This window comes from Neofelis nebulosa, chromosome 4 (genome assembly GCF_028018385.1).
Source record: "Neofelis nebulosa isolate mNeoNeb1 chromosome 4, mNeoNeb1.pri, whole genome shotgun sequence".
Lineage (NCBI taxonomy): Eukaryota > Metazoa > Chordata > Mammalia > Carnivora > Felidae > Neofelis > Neofelis nebulosa.
The window spans coordinates 153,230,617-153,257,980 of record NC_080785.1 but is presented as its reverse complement, the minus strand read 5'-3'; the positions used below and the strand labels follow the sequence as shown (position 1 = coordinate 153,257,980).

The window sequence follows — 27,364 nt, the reverse complement described above, 5'->3', positions numbered from 1 at the left end:
TTGATTTTTGAGACAGAGACAGACAGAGCATGAACGGGGGAGGGGCAGAGAGAGAGGGAGACACAGAATCGGAAGCAGGCTCCAGGCTCCGAGCCATCAGCCCAGAGCCTGATGCGGGGCTCGAACTCACGGACCGTGAGATCATGACCTGGGCTGAAGTCAGACGCTTAACGGATTGAGCCACCCAGGCACCCCTCTTATTTTTTTTTATGTTTATTTTTTGAAAGACAGCGCATGTACAAGCGTGCCAGTGGGGGAGGGGCAGAGAGAGAGAAGGAGTGGAATCCCAAAGAGGCTCTGCAGACAGCACTGTCAGCGCAGAACCCAGTGCGAGGCTCGATCGCACCAACCGTAAGTTCATGACCTGAGCTGAAATCAAGAGCCAGACACTTAACCAAACCACCCAAGCAACCCCAATGTCTCTCTTAATAGAAGAGTTAAATCCACTCCCATTTTATGTGATTACTAACAAGGAAGGGTTTACTTGTGCCATTTTATGTCTTGTATGACTTTTGTTCCTCAATTCCTCCAATTGCTGCCCTTTTTGGTATTTGGCTAATTTTTTTATGTGCCACTTTGACTCCCTTCTTTCATTTTCTGTATTTTCAAGTTACTGTTTGGTTACCATAGGGATTACAATTATTATTAACAACTTACAACAACCCAGATTGAATAGCGTTGTTAAAGAGGGGTTCTGCAGATGTGAGCAGGCAGGAGAAAGATCAGTGACCTTGAAAATAAGACAGCTGAAATTATCCAGCCTGAGAAGCTTAGTTTCCATAGTGTCTAAACACTTTGCTATATATCTGTTTCTTCCCTTCTATATTGTTATTGCCACAGATTCCGATTTATACATTGTATGCCCATCACTACAGATCTAAAATTACTATTCAGTGCCCCTGCCTTTTAAATCATAAAAGACAGACGTTACAAACCAAACCAAAAATATAAAAGTCTGGTTATATTTACTAGTGTTACTTTTATTTATGGTTTCAAATTATTGCCTAGTATCCCTTCACTTCAGCCTGAAGGACTTGCTTTAGTGTTTCCTGTAGTGCAGGCCCGCTCAGCTTTTGTTTATATGGATATCTCTATTTCTCCTTCATTACTGAAGTCTAGTTTTGTAGAATATAGGATACTTGATTTTTTTCATTCAAAATTTAAAACGTTTTCTCATTGCCTTCTGGCCTCCATGGTTTCTGAGGAGAAATCAGCTGTCAATCACATGGAGACTCCCTTGTACATGAACACTTGCTCCTCTCTCGATGCTTCCAAAAGCCAAGGTTCAGCTGTTTGGAGACAGGCGTCAAAGGCTGTTTCTGGAGATTCAGCTAAGGTTCTGCTTTGGAAAGCCCTGCACAACACAGACTAACCTCTGGGCTCTGAATGTGGAGAGGAGTCTCGGGGCCCAGAGCTAAGAATGATGGAGCTTTAGCTTCACTACAAGATGAAAGCAGGCAGTACACTCTACATCTACATTCACTTTCCATACCACAGCTGCCCAAAACACACTGACTGAACCAAAGGCGGCCTGCTTCTCAAACTGTGAAGTAAAAAATATTTGTGAATTCCAGGAGTCTAAACATGGCAGCAGGAAGAAAAAGAAGGGCAGCACACTCCAGAGCATCCAGCTTTCTCAGGATGAAGTCTACAGGCCTCGAAGTTCTTCAAAAGGCTCCCAGCCATTCCCCAACCTTGCCTCGGAGTCATACAACTGCTCTCTTGCTTCTGAGGCTCTGCCCCTGCTGGAACGCACTTGCCTATTCTTCTCCTAGATAACTCACCTTGGCGGCCTCACTTGCAGTACCACTTGCTGTAGGAAATCTTTCCCCAAATCTGGGTTGGGGCCCCTCCTTCTGTGAGCTACCAAAGGACCCTATACTCACCCCAACATGGTTCTTACCGTTGGCAACAGACCTGCCTGTCTCTGTCTCTATACTAGTCATGGTTCCTCTCACTGAGCACCTACTATGTGTCAGGCACCGATCCAAGTGCCTTCCATCTATCTGCTCATTTAAGCCTCAGCACGACCCAGTGTGACATGCAGAAGCTATATCCTCACCAGAAGGTGACAAAACCAGGATGTCAGCACAGGCATCAGAGTCTGTGCTCTTACCATCACACTCTAATACTGTGTATTGCATTTCTGTCTTGTTAAAAAACTGAAACATCCACACATTCCTTTTAACATAGGCAAAAGAAAAACACGCAAGAAAAAGAGTCTACAAAATTGCAAAATGCAAGGGAATAATCATCATCCACAGCTACCAAATTCTAGCCAAAAGGAAAACTTGGAAGAAAACTGTCAGGCAATTTTCAAAAGTAAAAACACTCACTTTTCCAAGGTTGGAAAACAGACTAGACATTTAAAGAAAGAAACTGTCTGGAGATTTCTACAACCACCCCCACGTTGCTTCCGCAAAACTCGTTTCTAAGACCAGATTATATCTTGGCTTGGCCTGATCTTACAGGGGCAAAGGAAATGAACCAGGTCTCCAAAACCTCCCCTGCTTTTCCTGTCTCAGCTCCACCCATCCAGCTGCTCAGGCCAAGCACTTTGATCTTGATCCTCTTTTTCTCATATTCCACATCTGGTCTTCAGACAATCCTGAAGGCTCCACCTTCAAAATATACCCAGACACCACCACATCTCACCACCTCCAGACCTTCGGCTTAGACTAAGCAACAATCAACTCTCACCTAGAACAATGAATGCACTAGCCCAGCTAGACTCTCCGCTTCTACCCCTGAAATCACTTATCTCTTAATCAAATATGGAACTAAAATCTCCAATCTCCCCCCCACCCAGCCCACATACCACCTGCTACCACGCCTGTATGGCCTGCTCCCCACATCTGGCCGCCCAACACATCCCCAGAGGCTGCTGCCCTCCCCTTCTCCCTTCTAGTCTTACTTCCGGGCATGCCGGCTCAACTTCCAACTGTTAGCATCTGCATCTCTCTCGCTTGAGACTGTTCTGTTGCCGCTGGAGCCTCTCTGCCTAAGCGGTGGGAACTGATGCTGGCTGGAGGCAGCCCTCAACCAGTGGCTGATGTTGTGTGGATCAGGGGTTGGGAAACTACAGCCCCTGGCCTGTTTCTGTGTGACCTGTGAGCTAAGAATGGTTTTTACACATTTACAGGGTTACTAAAAAAACAAAACAAAACTACGTGACAGAGACCGTATGTGGCCTTACCAACTGGCCCTGTAGGGAAAGAGTCTGCTGACCCTGGCACAGTCTGGCTCCCCCACACCCAGGTGACGAGCTCTGAGGTGGACGTCCTGCACCGTTTCTCAGCGTTCCCCAGTGAGATTGCACAGCTTCCTGTGGTGGTAAGTTGCTGGATGATGCTCCTTCCTATTTCACTTTTCCACCTTCCACCTTCCTACCAGTGCTCACTTCATTTTACGCATTAGCTACATGTATGTACTCAAATCCTTGTCTCAGGGGAGCCCAAAACGAACTGCTCCCCTTGCTCTCCCCAAGGCCAGCCAAATTCCTGCTTGTCCTTCAGGGCAACACAGCCTTTGTATTCCTCCCATCCCAGGCAGGTAGGCACATGTCTTCTGTTCTCCATGGCAGCCTGCAAACACTGATCCTAGAGACTTCTCATCTGCACGATTAATATAAGAAATGTACAGGGAGGGTCCATGCCATTTTAATTTCTGCATCCCCAATATCAGTCACATAAAAGATGTTCAGGAAATGTTCAGGATTATTTATCTACCAGATGTTCCACGCGCGAGGCTGGCTTCATAACCCTCATAACCTTCATAACCTTCATAACCTTCATATGGCTGCACAGGACCCCGCGCTCAGAAGGTCTCAGCGCTTGGGGTTTAATGCTCTGCAGTAGCTCTATGGAAATTCTTATTTACTTACTTACTTATTTATTTTATTCTCAAGTTAGTTAACATACAGTGTAGTCTTGGCTTCAGGAGTAGAATCCAGTGATTCATCTCTTACATGTAAGACCCAGTGTTCATCCCAACAAGTGCCCTCCTTAATGCCCATCACCCGTTTTCCCCACCCTCCATGCCCATCAACCCTCACTTTGTTCTCTGTATTTAAGAGTCTCTTATGGTTTGCCTTCCTCTGTTTTTATCTTATTTTTCCTTACCTTCCCCTATGATCCTGTTAAATTTCTCAAATTCCACATATGAGTAAAATCATGTGATATATGTCTTTCTCTTATTTCGCTTAGCATACTACCCTCCAGTTCCATCCACGTTGTTGCAAATGGCAAGATTTCATTCTTTTTCATCTCTGAGTAGTATTCCATTATATATACATAATTTGGCTATTGTTGATAGTGCTGCTATAAACATTGGGGTGCATGTGCCCTTTCAAATCAGCATTTTTGTATCCTTCAGATAAATTCCTAGTAGTGCAATTGCTGGGTCACAGGGTAATTCTATTTTTAATTTTTCGAGAAATCTCCTGTTTTCCAGAGTGGCTGTTACCAGTTTGCATTCCCACCAACAGTGCAAGAGGGTTCCCCTGTCTCCACATCCTGGTCAACATCTGTTGTTTCCAGAGTTGTTAATTTTAGCCACTCTGACCAGTATGAGGTGGTATCTCATTGTGGTTTTGATTTTTATTTCCCTGATGATGAGCGATGTTGAACATCTTTTCATGTGTTTGTTTGCCATCTGGATGTCTTCATCGGTATGGAAATTCTTAATAAATTTATCTTTAAACTTGCTTTTGAAGTGAAGTCCATCACAGCACAGCATGTGCTGAGGGTATGGACTGTAGGCTCACCCATGGTCCCTCCTCCCTGGGACAGGTTCTTGACCACCAGCTCCTCTGCCCTCTCACATCCCAGGACCTGGCCCTGCCCTTCTTGTCCATATATCCCTTTTGTTACCACCCTGGCAGGGGCCTGAATATAAAAACAAGGGGGCTTGGGGTCAGATGTACACATCCCGTTGTGCCTTGGGGCAGGGTGAGGCGACGGCCATCCCCTGGGCCAGGGTGGGCTTTTGGATGGGGAGGGAGGACCTTTCAACTACTCCCATGCAAGTATATTTAGGACCTTTAATGGTCCTTTCCCCTGCTTCTTGACCAAGCTGCCGTGCACTGTCCTATTGCCCTGCATCCCACAATTACACGGATGCTACTGGCTCTAGTCTCAACTCCTCCTCACTCCCAGTCATCTAGGATGGAGGTTCAGGAGATGCCGAAGACAGATGGAAACATCAGCCTCAGAAATGACACTCAGAGATGTTGCATAAGGCACTTATCTGGAGGCATCAGGGTGGGAGATGTTTTCTCTCTTCCCCTCTCAGGGGAGAACAGTACAGGGCTAGAGGTGGGGTAGCAAAAGACTAGAAGGCAGTATTTCTGAGACCTCCTGCCCTTTCCTGCTTGAGGAAATTTGGGGTGGTAAAGGAGTCTTTGATCTCCCACAGGCATTTCAGAACTTTTCCAGAGCTTGTTTGTGAGGCCAGGAGTTAACTTCTGCTGGGGGGAGGCTCTGGCTCTGGCATGCTGAACAGGTCAGCATCCTGGAGCAGCTGCAGGAGCTGGTCCCTTGGGCTCTCAAGTGCAGGCTTCAGGGCAGAGACGAGGGGTGCTCTGGGACTCATTCTCAGCTACCCAGCTGGCTCTCCAAAGCACAACTGCACATAAGGCTTCAGTTACTTAGATTTCTTTCTTGATCACAAAGAGAATATAAACGTGTCTACAGTGACCACATGGGCGTAGAAAGAAGGAACCTTTAATACAAGCCCCTGTATGCACACTTCCCAAGGACTCATGGTGATCTGGGGAAACTTGAGATGTGGGGAGATGGGGGGAGAGGTGGACAGAGACCATGCAACAGATGTGCAGCCTCAGCTCAAAGGTACTGCATTCTGCCAGAGAAAATGGACGAGGAAAGGGGCCAAGCCTGCTCTGGAATACCCACATAGTTTGCAAGATTACCGTCCTTCATGAGGTTTAGAATGGCCTCACTATGATTTAACTTGCTCTCCAAATGAAAATCACCATCTCTAGCCATGAGCAGCAGGCTGTAGGATCAACAAGTGACCCAATGACCCTCACGTTGACCTCTGCTCTGCACACAGGCAGTCCGCTAGCCTGGCGCTCGAGCACTCTCTCTTCACCCAACAGTGCACCCACCACATCCCAGGGCGCAATGGGAGCAACGGCGCCCTCTGCCTTGCTGGGCTGCTGCTGGGCCACACCCTCAGGTCCTGATGGCCTAACCTCTAGGAAATGTGAAGACACCTCTTGCCAGTGTCTACATGCTGCAAGTTTCATCAGATTTTCCTGGAGGAAAAAGCATTCACTGTTCCCAGGGTGGTCCAGTGCTGAAGAATGGGGTCTACAGCTCAGGTGGCTGCCAGATCTGAACAAGGACATCAAGTGCAGGGGCTCTTTGAGTTCAAGCTGCACAAGGGTCTCATTCCAGGAACAATACAAGATGAGCAACTAAACAGAATCTAGGTATCTAATGAAATTACTAAATGCTATTACTCACACTCTGTTTTCTGCAGGCAACCCGAGGCTCTGAACAGAAGCAGGAACCTGCTCTGCAGAGGGAAGGTTCCCGGGTCAGAAGAGGACACAGAGGCTTGTGCCCTGAGTCCACAACATCTCATCTCCTGCCCCAAAAGACCCACAACCCGTGGATTCTCTGATACAAACTTTATCATTTTTGGAGGCTAACAGACTTCATCTAGCCTTGGAAAATGTTTCCTAAGCCAATCAGATCTTAAGAAAAGTTGTTAAAAAACTCTTGCGGTAACTCGACAAAGATGTTGGTTTGAGAAAGTAAGTACACAGCACTAAGAATGGGAGAGTACAAGGCTGATTTTTCTCTTCAAAGAAAAACTTTGGACTGCAAAGACATGAGGAAACTGTCGTGCCATCAGAGGGCGGGACCAGAGGAGGTAGCAGGTTCTTGGAGGGGCTTGCCGGGATACTCCCTTCCCTGCCCATTTGCTGAACGAGCTGACTGATGACCTTAAATGATGAAGACGAAGACACCACTTACTCTTCCTGCAGGGTTCAGCTCAGAGGCTCTCCTCCAAAGAAGCCTCCCTGACATTGTCTCCCTTTGCCCCAAGGCCAGGTCACATCTGCTGGGCACAATATCCAATGTCTTGGACCCACAACTGTGCACTTCTGAGAGGAATGATGTGTGCATCACTGGTCTGGCATAGTGCTTGGCATTTATTATGGCCATCTTTTGTTTTTTTAAGCCATCTTTATTGAGAAAACCCAACTTTGTGCTCTCTCCCCAACTTCTGTTATATAGGGCTACTGCCTCAAAAAGACTGTTCTCTGTCTAGGCAGATCCTGCCAGGCCCTAATCCTGGCCCACTGCAACTGAGACCATCTCTCTCAGGCTTCTTGTTCAGAGAGCAAACATCTTGCAATGAAAGCTATCAGCACCAAATAGTATTCTTCAAAACGTTCATATCACGTTTTGATATGATATCAAACGTGATATCAAACTTCACGGGTGAAGTAGAGAAAGCACAGGGCTTTCCACAGGGACCTGCCAGTCATAATATTTACCACTTACCAGCTCTCCACACTAGTTTAATCACCCTTAAAAAAAAAATCTAGGACACAACCACCCCCTCCAAGGATGTCAGGCACCAAATGGAACAGTGTGTGTGAAAGGAAAAGCATCAAAGGACCTACAAAGCCGGAGGTCAATGAAGATCAGTCTTCCTTTCCTTCCCATCAGCCTAGTCCTACCCTGAGCCTCACCACCCACCTCTTCCTCTAGACTGATGTTCAGCCAGAAGCACCTGTGAAATATAAGGCAGGCTTGGCTGCATCTGGGCTGTACTGGTTGTTAAATATTGTTTTCATCACATCTGCCTCTTCCCCAACTTTCCATCCTATTCTAATTCACCATGAGTCAAGAGGGAGTTCTCCAAACTTGACATGTCAGCTGTCTCCTAAGGTTTTCATACCAGAGGCCCTCATATCATAAATCCAAGGACTGTCTGTTTCTGAAACATTTGTGTAATATCAAATTATTCATTCAAAGATAAGGCCCAACTGCACCCAAGCAGCTGCTACACATATCCTACATTCCCTGTCCAGGAAGCTGCCTGGTCTCAGCTGGCTACACCCAATACCCAGAAGATGAACAGCAAAGAGGAAACATACTTTCCGTTTCCCGTAGCCAGAGTTGTGTTTGTGGAAGGGGAATCACAACTACCACCTCCTCAACTCAAACTGCTCACCGAGCAGACAAGTTTAATCCAATGTACTCATCCATCAAGTATTTCTTACCATGTTCCCATGTGCTGAGGCATGTGTAAAGAGGCCATCGAGGAGCTGAGAACTTAGTGGAGGGGAAGCTAAGTTCTACCACCCTCAACAGAAGGCAACATCAGTGATAATAACCATGAGTGTCCCCACACACTGCTGCTCCAAGAATCAGAATAAAAGAGAAAACTCTTTTCACTGAAAGGTGATAGAACTTCAGAGAAATTTTCAAGAAAGACACAGTCTAGTGGTTCTCAGCACATGGTCCCCAGGCCTGGGAACTTGTTAGAGATGTAAATTCTTGGGCTCATCCCAGACCTGATGAATGGAAATTCTAGGGTGGTGCTCAGCAATCTGTGTTTAGCATGCCGTCCAGGTGATTCTGTTGCTAGCTCAGGTTTAAGAGCCATGGATTTATCACATAGGCAAAGCCTGGGAAAGTATGATTTTGAAGGAGAGAGACGATTTTTGAAAAGTATGATCTTGAAAGAGATTCTGAAAGAAATAATTAACCTAGAGGAAAAAACAAGAGCTATGTTCTACTAATTTATCTCCTATAGGATGTAGCCATAAGTATCCTGTACAACACAATCTAACAAAATTTAAACGTCAGTATAAATACACATCCACAGCGAGGACAGTCAGGGTGACAGAGTGCCATAGTGCTGGCACCAGAATCCCTAGGCCTAGATTTAAATCCCAGCGTCCCTGCTTATTAACTGTGCACACCATCCAAGTCTTCAATCCTCGACCTCACTTTGGTTAAATGGAAATATAACTGGACCGCTTCCCAAGGTTATTATGAAGCACCCAGCAGGAAATTCTCAATGAAAGATGCTCATCTTTCTTAGTCCTAATTAGAAAAGAGCTTGGGATCATTAACAAACTGAACAGTGAGCTCAGTCCTGAGCCACCCTCCTTCCAGCACAGCAATGACTACATCTAACAAATGTCAGATGTACAATGAATATGGAAACCAGAATTCTTTCCAGAGGCAAGGATCATACAGTTGGCTCTTTTCATGGCTGTCAGTGTTTTGGAGCCAAAAAGGCCATCAGATATCTTCTTACACCGAGCCTATCCTTTTATAAGCCACAGCCTTCAGCTTCTGTGAGGCCCCGTGATAGAAAGACAGATGTGGATGGAAGGCAGCTACCACAACAGTCCTTGGTGACCACAGCTGGCCCTGAGAATCAGCAAGAGATCAGAAAGAGGCTCCTCGTGGCCACAAGAAAATGACTGGAGAGCACAGAACCAAGTCTCTGGGTGAGCCTGAACAAGGGTGTGCAAGAAATTGTTCAAATGGACTTGGTTTTGCAACACACTCAAATGCTCCTGCTCTCAACCAGGTACCAAAATGTACCAAAATGAAACTGTCACTGTTGAGAAGGAAAATTAAAAAATCATGCCTTTCAATCATCTTGTGGTTTCTTAAAAGCATTTAAACATTATTCTGAAATAATTTTGAACAAATCTGGAGAATCCCTACGTCAGGGCCAGACTGGACTGTTTCAGTCTAGTGGCTAAATACCCCAGGACTAGAGCTCTCCACCCAGCAGCTTCAACCAGCCTCCAGTCAGTGTATAAAAAGTATACACAGTCCAAGGGCTACCGAGCAGTCAGAATTAGGAAACCTACTGTCCCAACACACTGGCCCAACATATCCAGGACAACCCAGAAACATACCAGCAGGCTAAGATGCAGAGCCCCGTGAAGAGGATGATAGGGATGGGGTAGGATGCACAGAGCAGCCCATGGTTGTAGAAGGCCTGAGATATCTTCTCACGCAGCCTTTCAGTCAGGGTCATCCTCAGCTGAAGTCACCTTGTTGCCATCCCGGAAAGTGACCATGGATCAGCCTGGTGCACGCTGGACAGCACTGACAATGGACACCATCTGCAGATACCTGGCAAGGGAGAAAAGTCAACATTAACAGCTAGTACTGGTTCTGCACACTAGGGCTGCTGGGGGAGGCAGCTGTGATGTGGGTGGAGACATGTTTCAGGATGCCCACATGCAAAATCTGGAGACATCAATCCCAACACACACGTGCACGCGCGCGCACACACACACACACACACACACACACACACACACACACACCCCTGGTCAGCTCTTAGTGACTGTGGGCAGTTTCTAAGTCAGTCTAACTAAAGAGGCCAAAAGACTGCCCCTCTAGTTCTGATAACAAACTCTCAACCCTCTTCCATAGAAGGAATTTCTAAAAGACCACTCCCCAGGGGCTCCTGGGTGGGTGGCTCAGTCAAGTTGAGTGTCTGACTCTTGATTTCGGCTAAGGTCATGATCCCAGGGTTGTGGGATCAAGCCCCCGAGTTAAGTGTAGAGCCCATTTGGGATTCTCTCTCCCTCTACCCCTCCCCTGTTCACATGCGCACACACGCATGTGTGCCCCCTCTCTCTTGAAAAAAAAAAAAAAAAAAAGACCACTCCCCAGACAGGGCATTGTTCTCACAGGGGGCACAAGAAAGCACAGCTGAGTAACAGATATCACCTTTAGCTGCCCTCTGACAGAGGGGTGTTCTGGACACCCTCCCCACCTTTCTCTAGGCACAGGCAGATCGACAGAAATCCTTGGGGGAAAACTTCACACAGGGGTGACCCCTCAGAAAACACATTCTTGCACAGTGTTCCACTGGTAAAGAATGTTCAGTGGAGGGGCACCTTGGTGGCTCAGTCAGTTAAGCGTCCCACTCTTGGTTTTGCCTCAGGTCATGATCTCACGGTTTGTTTGAGCCCTGCATCAGGCTCTGCGCTGAATGTGCAGAGCCTGCTTGGGATTCTCTTTCTCCCTCTCTCTCTACCCCTCCCCACTTGTGCACTCGCTCTCTCAAAAAAAAAAAAAAAAAAAATGTTCAGTGGAGTCAGCCTTTAACATAAAAACACCAAAAAACCCAGGCTCCTGACAGAAAACAAATTCACTGTGGCTGCATCATTAGGTGGAAGCTGCTGCTCTTGGTGAGGCAGTTGTTCCTGGGACACAATCCTGTTGCTGCCTGCCCAGCAGCTGTCTTCTTTCTGGCACAAGGGAACCACCTCCCTCCACAGGATTGGGCCTGGACAGACTGTCAGTCAAGGTGCCACTCCCTGACCCACACCAGGCGGGCTGGGCCTTTGTCCCTGGACTTTGACTTCTGAACAGACAGCAGCAGGAACTGGATGTGGTGGTGCTTATTCAACCCCAAGAGGTTCCCGCTCCTAGGATCACGGCTCCTCTGACACCAGCACTTTCTGGAGATGAGGCTCCACAGCTTTTCTTCCCAGTCTGTGAGCCATCCCATATCCTTCCAATAAATCCTTTCTGCTTGTACGAGTCAAAATTAAGTTCTGTTGCTTCCAACCAGAAAACCTTAAACCAGTAAATTCAGAATAGAAAACTCCAGCAGAAGCCAGGGATCTAGAATTCCCTCCTTACTGAGCTCTCCAATGTTACCCTAGAATAAACCTACTTCTCCTGTTCCCCGTTGCTGTTTTCTTTGGTCGGTGCTACAGGGAACCTGCTGGGACTTGTGTCTTGGCTTGATCAGGCTCACTGATGGAAACCTAGGCCAAAGAGGTGACTCTTCAGCAGTGTCAAGACCAGAAACGAGAAGCAAAAGGAGTCACACGACAGCCAATTCACAAGAAGACAAATGGCTGCCAATCTTTCCACCTTCCTGGAAACACAAGCCTTCAGTGCATATGCAATTTTCCAGTCCAGCCACCCTCTAAGGAAATACAAAGAATCCTCTGTGGGTCAATTCAATAGGAAATGGATAGAGGAGCCAGCAGGTAGCAGCTGCTGGCCCAAGTAGCAGAGGTGTTCACAGTAGCTCAACAATTCACAAGGCTCACCTGGAGCGTGACAGGTCAAAGAAGTCTCTAGCAGTGCACCCACAGCAGGCGACCCACAATAGTGCTCACCACCCAGCGTAAACAAGGATTCTGGGAAGCATTTGTTACTGCTCCTGCGCCACCGGCCTTCCATCCTGCCCTTGGGGTGGGGGTGGGGAAACAAACCTTGATGAGACGCACACCTGTGGAGAGACACTATCAAGAGGATCCCTGAAGACCAAAGGCCATAAACTAGCTTTTCCAACCTCTGTCCTCTGACAAGTCTCTTGTCACTTCCCTGAAGTGTCGCAAAACCAAGCCCTCCAGGAAATTCTGATTTTGTAATCCCAATCTCCTTGGCCTCCTCTGCACACACATCGGCAATACAGGAGGGGTCAGGTCGCACCCCTGCCGTCCAGCTCTTACAAGCGGAACTACAGACAAGAGAAAAAACTATCCAATTCACTTCCGGTTTGCAGCAAATGCAACTCTTTCTGACATGATCTTAGTTAATTTCACCTCCCACTGACCTCTAGTAGTTATACTAATAGTTAATTTTCACAGCACCTGGAAAACAAGGCAAAAAAAAAAAAAAATTCTAGTTCATGGCACAGCCAACCTACCTGAACCTACCAAGAGGAGACATTATTCATCTCTACTCCAACTGTACACATTTTAATGCAAAGCTACTCCAAAGCAAAATTTACCCAACCTGATCCAAAAACCTGTTTTTCTTACATTGCCCCATACTCACAGGTTTCTTCAGATCAAAATCTATGGCTCTCCTTGAATTTAAAGAGAGAGACACAACATGCACAAAGGATGGAGGCCAGGAGGCCTGAGTGGACCACATTACATAAAAATGTAAACAACCCTGCCGCCTGCCTTTGTGGGAGACCCCACTATAAGCAAAAACAAAGGAGTTTGTTATTAGACACCTAAATTACAGAGCTGTGCACACGAAGGAAAAAACTCCTAGAACCAGTCAGAACAGCCCTCAGGAATTTTACAGAGGAACAAGCATAGATCAAGTCAGTCACTCTGGCTCAGAAAATAAAGGGCACTAGGAATGGAATGAGTCCATGAGGACAGACTGGGGAGGCAGGCGCATCCCACTTTGCTGTGAGCTCACTTGAGGTGCCCACAGTTCTGAACCAGCGCCAAATTATGAAAATACATGTGAAAGTTTCAGAAAAATCCACACATACACGATATGTTAACATAAGACAATTTTTTTAAGATGATGGTCTTTTTGTGCCTATATTCACCACTCAACATTTAAAATTCTCTTCAACCAACTCACACATTAAGAATCAACCAAGAAAAGGGCACCTGGGTGGCTCAGTCAGTTAAACTCCTGACAGTGGCTCAGGTCATGATCTTGCAGTTCGTGGGTTCAAGCCCTGCATCGGGTTCTGTGCTGACAGCTCAGAGCCTGGAATCTGCTTCGGATTCTTTGTCTCCCTCTCTCTGCCCCTCTCCCACTCCTCTCTCAAAAATAAAAAAAATGTTAAAAAAAGATTAAAAAAAAAAAAAAAAGAATCAACCAAGAAAAATAAATGTGCCAAAGGAAGGTGGAGGAATAGGGAAAAAAGATGTAAAAAACTATACAGACTACAGGCTCTGTCCCACAGCTTTCCAGGACTGTTTGTTGAAAATACTCACCATCTCCCCCAATCTTTGGCTACACTGGAACTGTCACACTTGTTCTTACCACAAAGGTTTACGGACTATCCCATTTCTCTGGAATAAACGCCTAGAAGTGAAACACCTAGGGTGGTATGGTATGTTTACATTTTCTAAGAAACTGCCAAAATATTTCCCAGGGTGCCTGTACCACTTTACATTCCCCCCAGCAACATATGAAACTATTTCTTCTCATCCACCATCATTCAGTATTTCCACTATTTTTTTTTTAGCTGTGCCAACAGGTGTGTACTGATAGCTAATTGGGTCCTAAGTTATCCTTTCCTAATGACCAGTGACACTGAACACACACGTGTGCCACATGTCTGTGTGTATATGCCTCAGGATGTTATATATGCAAGATCATGTCATTTGCAAATACAGTTAGTTTAATTTCTTTTCTAATTTCGGTGTTTTTTATGTGTTTTTCTTCTAAAACTGTCTTGGCTAGACCTTCTAGTACAATGTTGAATTGCACTGGTGAGAATGAATCCTCATCTTATTCCTGAGCTCAGGAAGAGAACATTCAGTCTTTCACCATTAAATATGACATTACATGGAAGTTTTTCATAAATGCCTTTATCAGGCCTCTATTCCTAGTTCGAGATGTTTTTAAAAAAATCATTAAAGGGTATTGTTTTTTGTGTCTTTTGAGATAATCTTGTGTTTATTTATCCTAATAAGGTTTATAAAGACTGAGTTTTCTTCATATTTTGAACCAACTTTGCATTACTTCTAAATGTTAGGAGACCAGGTTTGCTAATATTTTGTTGAGGGCTACTGTATCTGTATTCATGAGGGATACTGCCCTGCAGTTTTCTTTTTTTATGACATCTTTGTCCAGCATTTGGTATTAGGGTAATGCTGGCCTCACAGGATGATTTGGAAGTGCTCCCTTCTTATTTTTTTGGAAGAGTTCATGATAAATCTTTAAACATCTGGCAGAATTCACTAGTAAAGCCATCAGATAATGGGCTTTTATTAGTGGCAAGTTTTTTGTTTTGTTTTTAGTGGGACATTTTAAACTTATTAACTCAAACTCTTTCCTTGTTTCCTGCTATTCAGATTTTCTATTTCTTCTTTTTTGTGTGATTTCATTTTATTTTTTATTTTTTTAAATTTACATCCAAATTAGCATATATTGCAACAATGATTTCAGGAGTCGATTCCTTAGTGCCCCTTACCCATTTAGCCCATCTCCCCTCCCACAACCCCTCCCATGACCCTTTGTTCTCCATGAATCTTTTCTGTTTTGTCCCCCTCCCTGTTTTTATATTTTTGTTTCCCTTTCCTTATGTTCATCTGTTTTGTCTCTTAAAGTCCTCATATGAGTAAAGTCATATGATTTTTGTCTTTCTCTGACTAATTTCACTTAGCATAATACCCTCCAGTTCCATCCACATAGTTGCAAATGGCAAGATTTCATTCTTTTTGATTGCCGAGTAATACACCACATCTTCTGTATCCATTGATGGACATTTGGGCTCTTTCCATACTTTGGCTATTGTTGATAGTGCTGCTATAAACATGGGGGTGTGTGTGTCCCTTGGAAACAGCATACCTGTATCCCTTGGATAAATGCCTAGTAGTGCAATTGCTGGGTTGTAAGGTAGTTCTATTTTTAGTTTTTTGAGGAACCTCCATACTGTTTTCTAGAGTGGCTGCACCAGCTTGCATTCCCATCTATTTCTTCTTTAAGTCAGTTTTCTTAGTTTGTTTCAGGATCTGCCCATTCTATCTAAGTTAACTAATTTACTGGCATAGTATTTACTATTCATAGTATATCCTTGCAATCATTTTTATTTCTGGAAGGTGGGTGGTATTGTCCCCACTTTCATTAATAATTCTAGTAATCTGAATCTTATTTGCTTGGTCATTCTAGCTAAAGGCTTGCCAAGTTTGTTGATCTTTTAAAAGAATCAACTTTTGGTTTTACTTACTCTGTTGTTTTCCTATTCTCTATTCATTTGTTTCCACTCTAGTTTCATAATTTTCTTCCTTCTGTTTGCCTTGGGTTTATTTCACTCTTCTTGTTCTAGTTTCTTAAAGTTGAAGAATAGTTACCTCCTTAATAGTTGAGGTTATTGACTTGATAGCTTCCTCTTCTTTTTGTTATTTATTTGCTTTTGAGGGCGAGAGAGAGAGAGAGCACAGACGGAGGAGGGACAGAGAGAGAGGGGGAGACACAGAATCTGAAGCAGGCTCCAGGCTCTGAGCTGTCAGTGCAAAGCCTAATGTGGGGCTCGAACTCATGAACTATGAGATCATGACCTGAGCCACCAACTAAGCCACCCAGGTGCCCCTCTTCCTCTTTTCTTAATATAAGCATTGACAGCTATAAATTTCCCTCCAAAAACTACTTTAGCTGTATCCTGTAAGTTTTCATATTTGTGATTTTGTTTTCATTCACCTCAAAGTATTTTCTCATTTCTCTTATGCTTTCTTCTTTGATAACTGGGTTTTTAGGGGTTGTTATTGAGGTTTCCTTATATTCTTTCAATAGGAGTCTTTGTCTGATATGCTCTTTGGAAATATTTTCTCCCACTCTGTAGCTTGTCTCCTTTTTTATTCTTTCTACAAACTTTTTGACATAGCCAAAGTTTCTAATTTAGATGAAGTCTAATTTATCCATTTTTCTTCTTTTATGGATCATGCTTTATTTGCCATGTATAAGAATTCTTTACCCTGCTGTGCTTCTGAAACTTTTCTCTGATGTTTTCTTCTAGCATTTTTTATAGTTTTACATTTAAATCTATGATCCATTTGAGTTACTTTTTTTATATGCTGTGAAGCTTAGGCCTAGGTTGTTCTCTCCCGACCACCCCATAGATATCCAATTGTTCCCACAGCAACTGTCGCAAAGACTACCCTTCCTCCACTGAACTGTCCTGACACATTTTAGTCTGTTCGAACTACTACAACAAAAATATCATGCACTGGGTGGCTTAAACAACATATAAATATTTATTTCTCACAGTTCCGGAGGCTGGGAAATCGAAGATCAAGGCACTAGCAGACTACATTTCTGGGGAAGGCCCACTTCCTGGTTCACAGATGGCTATCTTCTGCATCCCTACATGACAGAGAGTAAGAGGTAAGAGCTCTCTGGGGTCTCCTTTAGATGAGGGCACTGATCCCATTTTTTTTTTTTTTTAATTTTAAACGTTTATTTATTTTTGAGAGGGAGGCAGAGAGAGAGGGAGACACAAAATCGGAAGCAGGCTCCAGGCTCTAAGCTGTCAGCACAGAGTTGGACGCAGAGCTCGAAACCACAAACCGCGAGATCATGACCTGAGTTGAAGTCAGATGCTTAACCGACAGAGCCACCCAGGCACCCCGGCACTGATTCCATTCTTGAGGGCTTCACCCTATAACCTAATCACCTCTCAAAGTCCCCCACCTTCCTAGTATCATCACACCGGGGTTAGGATTTTAAAATGTAAATTTGGGGGAGTCACAAACATTCAAAAAGCAGTTGGCTGTACTTGTGTGGGTGTATTTCTAGGTTTCCTAGGTCCAGTGATCTATATGTCTATCCCTCTACCAATACTACTCATGATTACCGAAACTATAAAAAAGTTTTGAAATGGGTATTCTGATTCCTCCCATTCAAAACTGTTTGATCTAGAGTCCTTTTTGTAGATTCCTTGGGATTTTCTAAGTGGATTATCATGTCATCTGCAAATAGGGTTGCATTTATTTCTTCCTTTCCATAATTTCTTCAAACAGTTTTCTGTACTACTCCATCGCCTCTCCTTTTGGGACTTCAATAACATGAAAAGCTAAACCTTTTGTTATCGTCCCATAATTCCCTGAAGCTCTGTTCACTTCTCTTCAGTTTAATAATTCCTATTGGGTCAGACCAGATAATTTTTACTGTTCTATCTTCAAGTTAACTCACTCTTCTTTTATCTCCACCCTGTTACTGAGTCCCTTTAAGGAATTTTTAATTTAGTTTTAGTTACAAATTTTACAATTTTATTTTTAATTTTTTTTTCAACGTTTATTTATTTTTGAGACAGAGAGAGAGAGAGAGAACATGAACAGGGGAGGATCAGAGAAAGAGGGAGACACAGAATCTGAAACAGGCTCCAGGCTCTGAGCTGTCAGCACAGAGCCCGACACGGGGCTCAAACCCACGGACTGCAAGATCATGACCTGAGCTGAAGTCGGACGCTTAACCAACTGAGCCACCCAGGCGCCCCTACAATTTTAAATTTAAATGTCTAATTTCCCATTTGTTTCCAGGGTGTTCACCCCTACTTCTTGAAGTTTTAATTATATTTTAATTATGCTTTTTGCCTTAAATTCTCTGATAATCCCAACATCTATAACATGTCATAGTTACCATCTGTTGACTGTCCCTTCTCCTTAGGAGACAGTAAGATTTTCCCAACTCTTCATATACGGGACAATTTTGAATTTCTGGATATTATGCTATGTTACTCTGGATCTTGTTTAGGTGCAATGGAAAACAGTTGATTTTTGTTTGTTTGAACAGTAACTACATTGATTAGGTCCAACCCACAAGTTCCTATCCATCTTTTGTGGGCTGTATTGTGATGTCAGTTTAGTTTTCACAGCCCCTGTGGTACTACTGTGATCTGTCCCAGGTATACCATGCAGTGGCCAGCACACTTCACCGCTGAATCCTCAAAGCTCTTGGTATGCTGTTCAGGGGTCAGATGCATGCATGCTATTTCAAAGGAGAGCCCAGGAGTTCATACACAATACTATGGGTTCACTTTGTTGAGTTCCTTCCTCTCTGCAATCTTCCTAACACTTTTCAGCTCTCAGGGGCCCCTTTCCTGGTCTTCTGGCTAAAAAGAAAAGGCTTTAGCTTCTCTGCTGAATACCTCCCACTACTGTGATTGCCCCTAGGGTAAAGTGGTGAGAGGACAGAGAAAACAAAACCAGTGAATGTCACCATGCTCTTGGGACCATAATCCCTAAAAATAAAAGGACTCCTTTCCCATCTGGCTGCCAATGTCACTGCTGCCTCCACTGCTATAGACTTTCATGGGGGCCAGGGCAGGAGAAAATGGGGGAGGGGGGAATGTGAACAACAACAACAAAAAGATCTTCATCCATCTCTACTCTCTGACCCATAGGAATCCCCTTTCCTGCTCTTGAGACTAGAAAGAGAGGGATTCTCTTGGACCTTACTCTGTATGCACCCAGTTCCAGATTTTCCTCTACCTTTGAGTCCAGGCTGGAAGGTATGCTAAGTGTTTATTTATTTTTTGACAGAGGGAGAGAGCGTGCACACGGGAGAGGGGCATAGAGAGAGGAGGACAGAGGATCCCAAGCAGGCTCTGCCTGACAGCAGAGAGCCGGATGCGGGGCTCAAACCCATAAATGGTGAGATCACAACCTGAACCTGAGCTTAAGTCAGATGCTTAACGAACTGAGCCACTCAAGTGCCCCAAGACTGAAAGGTATTCTTTAGAGACAAAAAACAAAAAGTTTCCTTCCTCAAACCACCTGCTACCATTATCTTCCAGGATACTCAACTGATGCATGCAATCTGTCCAGAGATTTTAATTGTATTCAATCAGAGAGAAAGGATAGAATGTGCTTACTACATCTTGACAAGAATCAGAAACCTTTCTTTTCTTTCTTTTTTTTTTTAAGTAGGCTCTACACCCAGCGTAGAGCCCAACATGGGGCTTGAACGCACTACCCTAAGATCAAGACCTGAGCTGAGATCAAGAGTCAGACCCTTAACTGACTGAGTTTCCCAGGCACCCCTGAACCCTTTCATTTTTTAATGTAAATATCTTCATAAATTCCTATATTCTTTGCCATTAAAGAAACTTGACACTATACTTGTTGGCATCTTTCTGTCAATCATATTCCATTGTGAGAAGTATGTAGTGTCTTACTGTGTTTAACAAGTTTTCTATACAGGGCATGCATTCTTTTTACAATTGAAATAATGAAATAAAGGTTATAGGCAAAAAATACACATCAGAAGAATGGAAGAAAATGTTAGTACTGGTTGCTGGTCTTCATGTGATATGAGTATGTGGAGAGACATTTTAAGTCAACTTTCTGTACTTTTACATTTTTTATGATGAGTACTGCCTTTTTATCTTAAACTTTTTAAATTTAGCATAGGGGCGCCTGGGTGGCTCAGTCGGTTAAGCATCCGACTTCGGCTCAGGTCATGATCTCGCGGTCCGTGGGTTCGAGCCCCGCGTCGGGCTCTGTGCTGACAGCTCAGAGCCTGGAGCCTGTTTCAGATTCTGTGTCTCCCTCTTTCTCTGACCCTCCCCTGTTCATGCTCTCTCTCTGTCTCAAAAATAAATAAATGTTAAAAAAAATTAAAAAATAAAATAAAAAATAAATTTAGCATAAATATTACAGAAAAGTATACAAATTATAAGCATACAGCTCCATGAAAGTAAACATAGTCATTTAACCTAAATACCACTCACATCAAGGAGTATTACCCACAAGTTCCCCCATTGCCAGCCACAATTGTGACTGCTTTTCTTTCTTTTTTCCTTTTTGTAACGTTTATTGATTTTTGAGAGAGAGAGAAAGAGAGAGAGCACGCACACGAACAGGGGAGGGGCAGAGAGAGAATGAGACACAGAATCTGAATCAGGCTCCAGGCTCTGAGATGTCAGCACAGAGCTCGATGCGGGGTTTGAATTCACAAACTGTGAGATCATGACCTGAGCCAAAGTCGGACACCTAACCGACTGAGCCACCCAGGCGCCCCAATAGTGATTGCTTTTCAGTTACAGAAGTAGTACATATACATTTATACAAATAGTACTGGAACACACATATATATTTTTTTTTTTAATTTTTTTTTCAACGTTTTTTTATTTATTTTTCGGACAGAGAGAGACAGAGCATGAACGGGGGAGGGGCAGAGAGAGAGGGAGACACAGAATCGGAAACAGGCTCCAGGCTCTGAGCCATCAGCCCAGAGCCTGACGCGGGGCTCGAACTCACAGACCGCGAGATCGTGACCTGGCTGAAGTCGGACGCTTAACCGACTACGCCACCCAGGCGCCCCACACACATATATTTTTAATGTTTATTTATTTTTGAGAGAAACAAGAGTGCAAGCGGGGAGGTGGGGGTGGGGTGGGGCGGGGAGAAACAGAATCCAAAGTAGGCTCCAGGTTCTGAGTTGTCAGCACAGAGCTTGACACGGGGCTCAAAGCCATGAACCATGATGATCATGACCTGAGCCAAAGTCAGACACTTAACTGACTGAGCCACCCAGGTGCCCTTACTGGAACATATTTCTGATTTTAGCTATTGTGATGCTTATCTCTTCATATGTTGTAAGCGTTTATATTTACTTCTTAAACTGTTACAAAAATCTCTAGTACATTTTGTATAGGTTGATTCTAGAACTTGACAACCATTTAAAAAGCATTTGGAATATCATGCAGTGGGAAAGCCTCAGAATCCCCAGCAGACTGACAGAAGAAAGTATTTCTCTCCCAAGGCCAGTCAGTAAAGACTGGAGAAGGTGACTGCTTCTTCAAATGCTAAGACAGCAACACAAGACACCCAAGAACAGTTTCCCAGTAACTGACCCCAAAGAAATAGAGATTTGCAATCTGCCTAATAAAGAATTCAGCTTAGTAAGCTACAGGGAAACACAGACAATTCAGTGAAATCAGGAAACAATGCACAGACAAAACCAGAAGCTTAACAGAGAGACAGAAATTATAAAAAAGATCCAAACAGAAATCCTGGAAGTGAAGAATGCAATGAATGAAATGAAACATGCAGTAAAGAATACCACCAGCAGATGCGATCAAAGCAGAAGAAAGAATCTGTGAATTTATAGGTCACTTGAAATTATCTAGAGTAGAGCAAAAAGAGAGAAAGAGAGAAAGAGAGAGAGAGAGAGAGAGAGAGAGAGAGAGAGAGAGAAGAAAGCCCATGTGAATTATAAGACACCATCAAGAGAAACTATCTGAGCCCTGGTGGTATCCTAGAAGGAAAACAGAAGGAGAAAGGGACAAAAAGCTTATTTAAAAAAATAATGGTGGGGGGGGGGGGCACCTGGGTGGCTCAGTTGGTTAAGCATCTGACTTCAGCTCAGGTCATGATCTTGCAGTTCATGGGTTTGAGCCCTGCATTAGGCTCTGTACTGACAGCTCAGAACCTGGAGCCTGCTTCAGATTCTGTCTCTGCCTCTCTTCTCTGCCCCTTCCCCACTTGCATTCTGTCTCTTCTTCTCTCAAAAATAAACAAAACATCTTTTAAAAATATTTTTTTTAAAAACACCTACAGTAAAAAAAAAAAAACAAAAAAAAACCCTACAGTAATCTACAGTAATAATCATAAAGATACTCACTGGACTTGAAAAAAATGGAGGACATCAGTGAAACCATTAACACAGAGATAAGGAATAACACAGCAAAGATTAAAAGGCTCAATAAACAAAATGAGAAACACTTGATAGAATGAACAGCAGGCTGGAAGAAGCAGAGAAATGAATTCATGACCTAGAAGACAGAGCAATGGAAAGTAATCAAGCTGAACAAAAGAGAAAAGAATTATGCAAAATGAGAATAGACTTAGGGAACTCTGTGACTCCCTCAAACATAACAGTATTATAGAAGTACCACAAGAAGAAGAAAGAGAAAGGGGGCAAAGAATCTATATGAAGAAATAATAGCTGAAAACTTCCCTAAACTGGGCAAGGAAACAAACATCCAGATCCAGGAAGCACAGAACCCCCAACAAAATCAGAAAAGCAGATCCACCAAGACATTTAATTTGTATTTAAATTTATTAAAACTTAATTGTAATTAAAATGGCAAAATATAGTGGTAAATAAGCGTCCGACTCTGGCTCAGGTCATGATCTTGTGGTCCATGAGTTTGAGCCCTGCGTTGAGCTCTGTGCTGACAGCTCAGAGCCTGGAGACTGTTTCAGATTCTGTGTCTCCCTCTCTCTCTGACCCTCCCCCATTAATGCTCTGTCCCTCCCGGTCTCAAAAATAAATAAACGTTAAAAAAAAAATTTTTTTTAAAAAGTATTAAAAGCAACAATACAAAAGAAGACAGTTACATACAAAGGAAATCCCATAAGGCTATCAGTAAATTTTTCAGCAGAAACTTTCTAAGCCAGAAAGGAGTGGCATGAATCAATATTCAAAGTGCTAATTGGTAAAAAACCTTCAGCCAAGAATACTCTGTCCAGCAAGGCTATCATTCAGAATATGAGAGAGAAAGAATTTCCCAGACAAACAAAAACTAAAGGAGTTCATGACCATTAACCAGCCCTGCAAGAAATACTAAGGGGGACTTTTGGAGGAGGCACCTGGAGCTCAGTTGGTTGAGTTCTGACTCTTGATCCTAGCTCAGGTCTTGATCTCAGGGTTGTGAGTTCAAGCTCCATGTTGGGCTCCATGCCCAGAGTGGAACCTACTTAAAGGGGACTTTTCTGAGTGAAAGGAAAGATGAAAAATGACAGTATGAAGATAGGAAACACAAAAGCATTAAAAATAAGTATTTCCAGGGGTGCCTGGGTGGCTCAGTTGGTTAAGTGTCTGACCTCAGCTCAGGTCATGATCTCACAGTCTGTGAGTTTGAGCCCTGCGTCAGGGTCTGTGCTGACAGCTCAGAGCCTGGAGCCTGCTTCGGAATCTGTGTCTCCCTCTCTCTCTGCCCCTCCCCTGCTCATGCTCTGTCTCTCTCTGTCTCAAAAATAAATAAAAACATTTAAAAAAAATTTTAAATAAATGAATAAATAAATATTTCCAGGGGCACCTGGGTGGTTCAGTCAGTTGGGCTTCTGACTTTGGCTCAAGTCATGACCTTGCAGTTCATGGGTTCGAGCCCCACATTGGGCTCTGCGCTGACAGCTCAGAACTGGAGACTGCTTCAGATTCTGTGTCTCCTTCTCTCTCTGCTCCTCCCCCACTCACTCTCACTCTCTCACTCTCAAAAATAAACATGAAAAAAAATGTTAAATATTTCTGAGCATGTCTGGGTAGCTCAGTCAGTTAAGCATTCAACTCTTGGTTTCAGCTCTTGATCTTGCAGTTTGTGAGTTCAAGGCCTGCGTCAGGCTTCAGGCTGACAGTGCAGAGCCTGCTTGGGCTTCTCTCTCCCTCTCTGCCCCTCCCGTTTGTGTGCATGTTCTCTCTCTCAAAATAAATAAACTTTAAAAAATAAATAATATTTCTGTAAAAAATCAGTCAAGGAACACAAAAAGATGTAAAATATGACATCTTACACCTAAGACATGGGGAAAAGGAAAGAATGGACTCAAATTTAAACAACCGTCAACTTAATATAAGCTGCTATATGCAGAATATATTAATAGAAACTTAATGGTAACCACAAATCAAAAACCACTAACAAATATGTAAAGAATACAAAGAAAGAAATCCAAATATAGCACTAAAGAAAACCAGCATAAAGAAGATCCACATGAAAGACAGAAAGGATCGGGGAAAATCTTCACAAACAACCACAAAACAAGTAATAAAATGGCAAAAATATGTGTCTATCAATAATTACTTTAAATGCAAATGGACTAAACACCCCACTAAAAAGACATGGTGACAGAACAGATTAAAAAAAAAAAGACCCATCTATATGCTGCCTAAAAGAGACTCATTTTAGACCTAAAGACACCTGCAGACTGGAAAGTGAGGAGATGGAGAAACATTTGTCACACAACGGCTGTCAAAAGAAAGCCGGAGTAGCAATACTTACATCAGACAAAATAGACATAAAAACAAAGACTGTAATAAGAGACAAGAAAACTACATAACGATAAAGAGGAAAATCCAACAAGAAAATATAACAATTATAAATACTTATGCACCCAACATGGCAACATCCAAATACATGAAACGGTTAACAAACATAAAAGAACAAACCAATAATAATATAGTAATAGTAGGAGACTTTAGCACCCCTCTTCCATAATGGACAGATCATCTAAACAGAAAATCAACAAGCAAACAATGGCTTTGAATGACACACTGGGCCAAGTAGATCTAACATATCTATTCAGAACATTCCATCCTAAAGCAGCAGACTACACATTCTTTTCAAGTGCATATGGAACATTCCCCAGAGAAGATCACATATTAGGCCACAAAACAAGCCTCAACAGATTCAAAAATACAAGGGGCGCCTGGGTGGCTCAGTCGGTTGAGAGACTGACTTCGGCTCAGGTCATGATCTCATGGTTTGTGAGTTCGAGCCCCGCGTCGGGCTCTGGGCTGATGGCTCAGAGCCTGGAGCCTGCTTCTGATTCTGTGTCTCCCTCTCTCTCTGCCCCTGCCTCACTCATGCTCTGTCTCTCTCTGTCTCAGAAATAAATAAACATTAAAAAAAAAAATTCAAAAATATGGAAGTTATACCATGCACCTTTTCTGATCACAACACTATGAAACAAGAAGTCAACCACAAGAAAAAATCTGTAAAGACCACAAATATATAGAGTTTAAATAACATGCAACTAGGGGTGCCTGGGTGGCTCAATCAGTTAAGCAACCGACCCTTGATCTCAGTTCAGGTCTTAAATTCAGGATCATGAGTTCATGCCCCACACTGGACTCCATGCTGGGCATGAAGTCTACTTAAAAAAAAAAAAAAAATGCAACTAAACAATGAATGAGGGGTGCCTGGCTGGCTCAGCCAATGGAGCATGTGACTCTTGATCTCTGGGTTGTAAGTTTGAGCCCCATGTTCAATATAGAGATTATCTAAAAATTAAAAATCTTTAAAAAAAATCAATGAGTCAACCAGAAAACAAAAGAAGAAATTATAAAGTACATGGAGAGGCACCTGGGTGGCTCGGCTGAGGGTCCAACTTTGGCTCAGGTCATGATCTCACAGTTGGTGAGTTTGAGTCCCATGTCAGGCTCACTGTTGTCAGTACAGAGCCTACTTTAAGATCCTCTGTCCCCCTCTCTCTGCCGCTCCCCTGCCCATGCTCTCACTCTCAAAAAATAAAAAAGTAAAGATTAAAAGTACATGGAAACAAATGAAAATGAAAACACAATGGTTCAAAACCTTTAGGATGTATCAAGAGCTGTTTTAAGAGCGAAGTTTACAGCAATACAGGTCTACCTCAGGAAGCAAGAAAAATCTCAAATAAATAACCTAACTTTACAGCTAATGGAGCTAGAAAAAGAACAACAAAACCTAAAACCAGCAGAAGAAAGGAAATGATAAAGATTAGAGCAGAAATAAATGATACAGGGGCGCCTGGATGGCTTAGTTGGTTAAGTGGCCAACTTTAGCTCAGGTCATGATCTTGCAGTTCATGAGTTTAAGCCCTGCATTGGGCTCTGTGTTACAGCTCAGAGCTTATAGCCTGCTTCGGATTCTGTGTCACCCTCTCTTTCTGCCCCTTCCCCGCTCACACTCTGTTTCTCTCTCAAAAATAAACAAACATTAAAAAAAAACTTTTTTAATTAAAAAAAAGAGGAATAAATGATACAGAAATTTAAAAAACAATAGATCAATGAAACCAGGAACTGGTTCTCTAGGGGGGAAAAAAAATCAATAAAACTGATAAACTTCTAGCCAGACTTATCAAGGGGAAAAAAAAGGACCCAAATACATAAAATCACAAATGAGACAGGAGAATAACAAATACCACAGAAAAGAGAATATTATGAAAAATTACATAACAACAAATCAGACAAGCTAGAAAAAATGGGTAAATTATTAGAAACATAGAACCTACCAAAACTGAAACGGGAAGAAAAAGAATATTTGAACTAATTACCAGCAAAGAAATTGAATTAGTAATCCAAAAACTCATAAAAAAAAAATCTAGGCCCAGACTGCCTCACAGGTGAATTCTACCAAACACTGAAAGAAGAGTTAATACCTATTCTTCTCAAACTATTCCAAAAAACAGAAGAGGGAAGAAAAACTTGCAAACTTATTCCACGAGGCCAGCATTACCCTGATATCAAAACCAGATAAAGACACCACAAAAAAAAAGTAGAACTACAGGCCAATATCCCTGACGAACACTGATGCAAAATCCTCAACAAAATAATAGCAAACCAAATCCAAAAATACATTTAAAAAATCATTCAAGGGCATCTGGGTGGCTCAGTTGGTTAAGTGTCCAACTCTTGGTTTCGGCTCAGGTCACAATCTTGTGGTTTCGTGAGTCCAAGCCCCGCACCAGGCTCTGCACTGGCAGCGTGGAGTCTACTTGGGATTCTCTCTCCCTCCCTCTCTCTGCTCCTTCCCAACTACTACTCTCTCTCAAAATAAATAAACAAACTTAAAAGAAAAAAAATCATTCACCACGATCAAGTGGAATTTATTCCTGAGTTGCAAGGGTGGTCCAATATTCCCAAATCAATCAATGTAATATATCACATCAATAACAGAAAGATGATAGAACCATATGATCACTTCAATCGATGCAGGAAAAGCATCTGACAAGGTACAACATCCATTCAAGATAAAATCCCTCAACAAAGTAGGTTTAGAGGGAACATATCTCAACATAAAAACATGTTGTTTTTATGAAGCCATGTGTGAAAAACTCACAGCTAATATCATTCTCAATGGGGAAAAACTGACAGCCTTTCCCCTAAGGTCAGGAACAACACAAGGATGTCCACTCTCACCA

The 27,364-nt window shown here is 43.1% G+C and overlaps 1 protein-coding gene across 3 annotated transcripts in view; it reads right to left on the bottom strand.

Annotated features, from left to right (window-relative positions):
* The window catches only part of SCAP (SREBF chaperone), a 73,107-nt gene that overhangs the window by 25,958 nt on the left and 19,785 nt on the right, over window positions 1-27,364 (bottom strand). For 2 of the 3 annotated variants that reach the window (XM_058727145.1, XM_058727146.1), the window contains exon 2: window positions 9,926-10,145. In XM_058727145.1, the coding sequence (XP_058583128.1) occupies window positions 9,926-10,047 (122 nt within the window). In that variant the 5' untranslated portion in view covers window positions 10,048-10,145. Of the gene's footprint in view, window positions 1-9,925; window positions 10,146-12,091; window positions 12,166-27,364 lie in introns of those variants that run through there. The other variant, XM_058727148.1, reaches the window with a different exon arrangement.